Source organism: Capsicum annuum, chromosome 8, assembly GCF_002878395.1.
Source record: "Capsicum annuum cultivar UCD-10X-F1 chromosome 8, UCD10Xv1.1, whole genome shotgun sequence".
Classification (NCBI taxonomy): Eukaryota; Viridiplantae; Streptophyta; class Magnoliopsida; order Solanales; family Solanaceae; genus Capsicum; species Capsicum annuum.
The window spans coordinates 167,868,927-167,876,717 of record NC_061118.1 but is presented as its reverse complement, the minus strand read 5'-3'; the positions used below and the strand labels follow the sequence as shown (position 1 = coordinate 167,876,717).

General features: G+C 31.9%; 2 protein-coding genes across 2 annotated transcripts; both read left to right on the top strand.

Annotated features, from left to right (window-relative positions):
* The first annotated feature begins 1,058 nt into the window (after window positions 1–1,058).
* On the top strand, window positions 1,059–2,556 carry LOC107840332 (methyl jasmonate esterase 1). The gene is made up of 3 exons (XM_016684167.2): window positions 1,059–1,745; window positions 1,830–1,958; window positions 2,070–2,556. Exons 1-3 carry the CDS (start codon window positions 1,218–1,220, stop codon window positions 2,346–2,348), a joined length of 936 nt encoding a protein of 311 aa, XP_016539653.2. The 5' UTR covers window positions 1,059–1,217; the 3' UTR covers window positions 2,349–2,556.
* A 2,679-nt stretch (window positions 2,557–5,235) lies between these two features.
* On the top strand, window positions 5,236–6,386 carry LOC107840334 (methyl jasmonate esterase 1-like). The gene is made up of 3 exons (XM_047395106.1): window positions 5,236–5,709; window positions 5,794–5,922; window positions 6,026–6,386. The coding sequence occupies exons 1-3, from the start codon at window positions 5,263–5,265 to the stop codon at window positions 6,302–6,304; spliced, it is 855 nt and encodes a 284-aa protein (XP_047251062.1). The 5' UTR covers window positions 5,236–5,262; the 3' UTR covers window positions 6,305–6,386.
* Window positions 6,387–7,791: the final 1,405 nt, after the last annotated feature.

Sequence of the window (7,791 nt, the reverse complement as noted above, 5' to 3'; positions counted from 1 at the left end):
ACTCTGTTTGCATTTAATTAATTAAAAAATTAGGCATAAAGAATTACAATGTATTGCTTTTTTTTCTTTTCTAACTCTGAAGCATGGGCAGAAAAATAAAAAATGTTGTGAAATTGTAATTGATTGTTAAAAGATAAAAGAACAAATTTTAATATTTTTCTTTTTTTTTTAAAAAAGAAAAACATTGAAAAAATAAAAGGAAAATAGAGAATAGGGGGCAGCTAGTCAATAGTGCCTAATATGTGAAAATAAAATTTCTTAGGCGGAATGTCCACCCTTGTCCTTTTCACATCAATTAATTCATACAGTTGTACGTATTTCAATTTGAAAATAATACAAAACATGACGACACCTTTGAAATTAACACATGTGTGCATTGTATTATGATTTAGGACCAATTCAAATTTTGATAATGTTCCAATATTCTATGTGAACTTTTATAGCTTTATTATAATTTATTTTGTACTTTATTAGAAAATTTTAATAGCTTAATTGGTTGGTGAACTTAATTTTTGCTTTATTGATGAGGGATTCAATTTCCCAGCCTTGTAATTTGATCCCATATATCTCCTTTCTTTTTTCTTTTTTTTTTCAAAAAATAACAATATACTTTATTTTCTTTTTTATTATTTAAATCATGTTTAAATAATTTTATGTGATTGTTTTAAATCATATGCTAAATCACCGAGGCAATACTAGTATATTTAAAACTACAAGCTCCCAACGCGAAAGTAGGGGTGCTTCAGGATTCCACTGTACTGCATCCAAGATTCGAACAAGCTTGTCGACAGACCACTACCGTCTCATTCTTGAGTGAGTCTTGCTTCCTTAAACTGTGGGACCAATCAAATAGGTTGAGATTAACTTGAAATATTTACACATCTCTTGTAAACCACATATTTTATAGTAAAGCCCTAAAGGACAAACCTAATCTGAAGAATAAGTATAGCAGGCACTACAAAATTGCCAAAACACTTTGATGTTAAATGGCATTAATTTGTTTAAACATTGACCATTACACGTGATTAATGCATGTTCATTTTCAGTGAAATAGTGAAAGAGACTCTTTATATTGATTGATTTAATTATTTATTCTCTCTTCCTCTTTGATGGCTTGGTGAATGATTAAATGAGCATTACAAAAATAAAATGCCCCAAACAGTACCTAACATGGGGACACTTCAGCATGAAAGTTAAGTACTAAATTAAATTAGCTTATGTCAAAACTCCTGGAATTATATAGTTGCCTTGTAATGGTTGATACAATGTGCTCATTCTTCAAACAAAGAAAAAAAAAAATGGAAAAAAGCAATTTTCTAACAAATCTAGTTCTAATACTTCTGTTGTCATATGTAAATGCAACGACATCAGGCCCTAAATGGCCTAAAGCTCGAAAGCACTTCGTGCTAGTTCATGGGGCTTGCCATGGAGCCTGGTCTTGGTACAAGATAATAGCATCGATAAAAAATTCAGGGCATAACGTAACAGCTCTGGACTTGGGTGGTTCAGGGGTCAACCCAAAACAGGTCCTTGAAATCCCCCATTTATTGGACTACTTTAGTCCGCTAATGGAGTTCATGAATTCTCTTCCAGCAAAAGAAAAAGTGATTCTTGTTGGTCATAGTCTTGGTGGATTTGCCATTTCTAAAGCTATGGAAATCTTTCCTGAGAAGATTTCAGTTGCTGTATTTGTAACTGCTGTCATGCCTGGTCTAGTTCTCGATGCAGCCACCATCTATAATGAGGTACCATTTTCAAATTTAGCCATCAGATGATCTCTATGTTAACTTACTGTTTTTCAAGTTTGAAATTATTATACGTTACTGCAGTCATCCAGCGGAGCTACTAATCTTGATAATCGTATTACATTTGATAATGGACCTACCAATCCTCCAACAACCTTCAGCTTTGGTCCGAAGTACTTGGCGAGTTATGTTTATCAACTGAGCCCAATTCAAGTAAGCAAAGCATAGTAAATATATAAATTGAAATAGCCGATTTCTGTTACTCTTGACAATGAGAATGGCCGTGAATCGTGATAACTGTCTTTTTCTCCTTGTTGGTGTTAGGACTGGGCACTGGCTACTACAGTAGTAAGGCCGTTGTATCTTTACAGTTTGGATGACATATCAAAGGAGATAGTTCTTTCAAGCAAGAAGTATGGATCAGTTAGGCGAGCATATATTGTGTCGGCTGATGATAAAGTTCTATCGAAGGAATTTCAACAGTTAATGATTGAAAAGAATCCACCAGATATGGTGGAAGAGATTTCAGGATCTGATCACATGCCCATGATGTCAAAACCCCATCGACTTTTTACGCTTCTTATGCGTATAGCCAACAAATGACAAGATATCTTGTTATCTTAATCCAGCTTGTATTACATATTCATGATGAATAATGCGTAATTGAGATAACATTAGATTAAGGTTATTTGTAGATCTTTAATTTTCTTTTCAATGAGAAAGTATATGCTATTTCTTGTAAGCTTAATTTTCGTATTTGTAATTATCGATATTCTCTATAGCAATAAAGGTTGAAGATTAGAAAAAGTAATTCTATTGTCATCATCAAGATATCTAAGGAAGATAAATCGTCCCAATAATATTTGACAGATATATATATTTTAAAAGATAGGTTAAAGGATGAGTAAGGGTATTCATATTAAAACGCAGTGGAAAGTCAGAAAATAAAAAGTGAATGACTAATCTTCAAAATATTCTAGTCAAAAATTGATAATGTTCCAACTATTCTATGTGAGATTTTATTTTTTACTTTCTCCGTTTAAAAACGAATGACCTATTTTTTTTTTATCTTTTTAAAAATGAATGATTCCTTTCCTTTTTTTTGATAGTACTTTAATTTCAACTTTCCACATGACATGATTAGGATCACAAGATTAAAGGACATTTTGATACATTTGACACAACTTTAATTTAAGACTACAAGAGTCAAAAGTCTTTTTATTTTCTTAAACTTTGTGTCAAGTCAAAATAGTTCATTCTTTAAAACATAGGAATTATTAAGTTTTAAGTTATACTTTATTGGAAAATCTTAATAGGTTGGTTGTCTCCATCAACTTTTACCTTATTATTTTTGAGGATTAGATTGTTTACCTTATAATTCATTCCCCATTTCCCCTTCTCCTACCCCCAATTTTTTCCTAAAAGAAATTTATACTTTATCTTATGTTTCATATTTAAAACATGTTTTAATAAGTTTATGTTATTGTCTTAAATAATATACTAAATCATTAATACTTTGTTTGGATGACGGTTTGTCAAGCTTTCATAATATACGATATTGTATGATATGATATTTTATTGTAATGTATAGTGCAATTCAATGTTTGGATGGACTGTAGCGTTCAGTGCTATTTAATGACAATTTTATTGGTTGTTTTGACGGTATAGTACTATACATAATTGATAAGTTTACTAAAATGTCCTTAATATTATAAATATTAAATTTATCAATAACTGTTAGTAAAATAATTTTCTTCCTGCTAATTTGTCACAAATTATGTCATGTAAATATATTAAGTTGTTAAATTCATGTAAATTTTAACAAAATCAATATAAAAGTAGATCAAAATAAATATAATCGAAGTCATTTTTTATAGTAACAAACTTTATTTTCTTTTGGTGTTTTGAAACATGATCACCAACAAGAAGTACAAAGTTCGAATGCACTTTTTATGTATGCTAGCGGTGCGTTTAGTATGGAATGCAAAAAAAAAAAAATATTTAGGAAAACAAATTATTTCTTACTTATTTTCTTGATAGGAAGATATTTTTTTAAAAATATTTGTATATATTTAACACAAAATAATGAGAACGAATAAAATATGGGGGTGGAGTACGAAAAAAATTATGATTTTTTTTTTTAGAAAATATTTTCGTCTAGGTAAGTGGAGTGTGGGGTCGAGGGTAGGGATAGGGGTGGGACAAGATTTTTTTTTTTTTAATTTATTTTAAAAATAAATTTAAAAAATATTTTTCTTTGTGGGTGGATTTGGGGGATGGGGGAGGGGCTGGTAGGAGGGGTGGTGTGGTAAGATTTAAAAAAAAATATATTTTGAAAAAAAAATTTCAAAAAAAAAAAAAGAATTGTAGGGTGGGGGTTTGGTAGGGGGTAGGGTTGGGGTAGAGGGTGGAAGAGGAAAAAAGTTTAAAACTTCTAAAATGAAATTAAAAAATAATTATTTTTGGGGGAGGGGAGGGGTGGTGGCTAGTGGGGTAGGGGTCGTCGTAGGAGGTGGATTTAAATAATATAGGATAAAGGATAAAATAAGATTATATATTATTAAGTATAGATATTTGGAGGAAAAAACAAGCAAACAAGGAGATAGCATCAAATTGATGGTTACATAAAGTGAGGTTTTCATGGTTATCAAATTGTGAAATTAAAATCATACCATATCATATATTTTTTTAAAATAATCAAAACAAACGTGATTCTCTTAATAATCATATTATACAATACCATGGAAAACCACCATCCAAACATTGGGTAAGGCAACACAATAGTATTCGTTTGGTTGCGAAATAGTTATTCCGGGATAATTAATTTTGGGATTAGTTATCAGAGGATTATCCAGTATAACTTATCCCACCATGCATATGGGATAACTTATCCAATCACTATGGTGTAAATGGTGCGATAAATTATCCCGGTATTGACTAATACCTCCAATCAAATATGGGATAAAATGATCCTTCATTTTATGCCAGAATTACTTATCCCTTACACCTCATACCAAACGATGCAAAAGTTCTGAACTTCTTTCTTGAACTCCATAACCAGTCAAATAGATTCGGGTTAATTGAAGAGTTTTCGCATTTCTTGTGAATCACATATTATCATTCTTGTAAATCCTTGAAGAATAAACCTGATCTTAAGGATGATAATAGTTGGCACTTCCAAATTGCAAAGTACTTTGATGTTAAATGGTAATAATTTGTTTAAAAAATTGCCCATACAAATGAATAATGCATGTTCATTTACCGTGAGACAGACTATTAAATCTATACTATGATTAATTCAATTATTTATTCTCTCTTCCTCTTTGACAGCTTGGTGAATGATTAAACTACCAATATAAAATTAAAATGTCCCAAATATTACCTAACATGGCGTCACTTCAGCATGAAAGTTAAGTACCTAAATTAAATTAGCATAAGTCAAAACTCCTGGAATTATATAATTGCCTTGTAATGGTTGAAACAATGTGCTCATTCTTCAAAAGAAGAAGAAAAGGATATGGGAAAAAGCAAGTTTCTAACAAGTCTAGTTCTAATACTTCTGTTGTCATATGTAAATGCAACGATATCAGGCCCTAAATGGCTTAAAGCTCGCAAGCACTTCGTGCTAGTTCATGGGGCTTGCCACGGAGCCTGGTCTTGGTACAAGATAATAGCATCAATAAAAACTTCAGGGCATAACGTAACAGCTCTGGACTTGGGTGCTTCAGGGGTCAACCCAAAACAGGTCCTTGAAATCCCACATTTATCGGATTACTTTAGTCCGCTAATGGAGTTCATGAATTCTCTTCCAGCAGATGAAAAAGTGATTCTCGTTGGTCATAGTCTCGGTGGATTGGCCATTTCTAAAGCTATGGAAATTTTTCCAGAAAAGATTTCAGTTGCTGTATTTGTCGCAGCTCTAATGCCTGGTATGACTCTTGATGCAGCCACCATCTATAATGAGGTACCATTTTCAATTTTAGACATCAGATGATCTTTATGTTAGCTTACACTTTTTCACGTTTGAAACTATTATACGTTACTGCAGTCATCCAGCGGAGCATTTACACTTGATAATCGTATTACGTTTGATAATGGACCTACCAATCCTCCAACAACTTTCAGCTTTGGTCCGAAGTATTTGGCGAGTTATGTTTATCAACTGAGCCCAATTCAAGTAAGCAAAGCATGGTAAATATATAAATTGAGATAGTTGAATACTGTTGCTAATGAGAATGGCCGTGAATCGTGATAAACTGTCTTTTCCTTCTTTGTGTTAGGACTGGGTACTGGCTACTACAGTAGTAAGGCCATTGTATCTTTTCAGTTTGGATGACATATCAAAGGAGATAATTCTTTCAAGCAAGAAGTATGGATCAGTTAGGCGAGCGTACATTGTGGCAGCTGAAGATAAACTTCTATCAAAGAAATTTCAACGGTTAATGATTGAAAAGAATCCACCAGATATGGTGGAAGAGGTTTCAGAATCTGATCACATGCTCATGATGTCTAAGCCCGGTCAACTATTTACTCTTCTTATGCGTATTGCCAACAAATGACAAGATATCTTATAATCTTAATCCAGCTTGTATTACATATTCATGATGAATAATATTGCGTAATTGAGATAAAATTAGATTACCCTTCTTCCCACGCGAAATTTTTGAATCAGTCTTTTGTTCATTGTGTAAAGATTCCTGTTGCTTTTCTCCTCGGGAATCATCTAAGAAATGTTGTAAACTTGGCATCAGGGGTTTTGTGAAATGGTGCCTTCCTAATTACATCTCCAGTACATGAACATTGACAAAATAATATAACTTCTAAGTAATTCCAGTAAGAGAGAAGGATCTAAGCAACAACATGTTGCAATTATTTTCATGAGATCAAGATTCCAAAAGTCAATTGTATATCCAACTTGCACTCAAGATTATCACACTAAAACTCACACGAGCTTCTTTAATGTCAAAATCTTCCTTATATTTTTTGGCGGGTCATGGAAATCTTTCCACAAAAAATTTCAGTTGCTGTTTTTGTTACTGCTATGATGTCTGGTCCAACTCTGAATGATTCAACCCTCATGGAAGAGTTCAAAGTTCCCTATCTTGTTTTCATTTTATTTATCGACCATATTTGGTCTTAATTTTGAAACTGATAGTCTACCTGTTTTGGCAACTTTAGCCTGAATTATCCAATAATCTGTTCTCTTTCTCTAGTTGACATGGTGAATAATCAAATGCCCCAAAACTTTATTCAGTATACAAAAAAAAAACAAAAAAACATTCAATATGAAATGCCCAACAAATAATATTTGGTGTGGGGATGCTTCAGTTAGGAAGTAAGTTAGAAGGTCAAACTCCTTGAACATCTCTACTGATTGGCCAGTACTTTGATATTAAATTATTATATTGTGCATAATGCATCGTTTGTTTACAGCGAAAGAGACTATTAAATCTATACTGATTAATTTAATTATTTATTCTCTCTTTCTCTTTGATGACTTGGTAAAGCATTAAACTTCCAAGAAACACATCCAACACAAAAATAAAATGCCCATATATAGTACTAACATGAGGTTACTTCCGTGGAAGTAAGTAGTACTCCCTTGTTTAAAACAGAATGACCTAATTTGATTTGATATAACATTTAATATAATAAAGAAACTTTTGAATCTCAGGTTCCTATATTAAAGTTATGTCAAGTGTACCAAAATGTTCTTTAATCTTTGTTCGCATTTAATTGACCAAAAAAAATAGGCGTGAAGAATTACAATGTGTTGACTCTTTTTTTCTAACCATGAAGTATTGAGAGAAAAATAAAAAATGTTGTAAAATTGTAATTAATTGTTAAAAAATAGAAGAACAATTTTTTCTTTTTTTAAAAGACTGAAGCGAAAAAAAAGAGAAAAAAAATTGTAAAAACAAAAAAAAGTACGCAAATAACCAAAAAGAAAATAGAGAAGAGGCCAGCAAATCAACAATGGCTAGTGTGAAATAAAACCCCTTAGGTCATACGGTGGAGCTTGTTTAGGCGGAATGGCTGCTCCAGT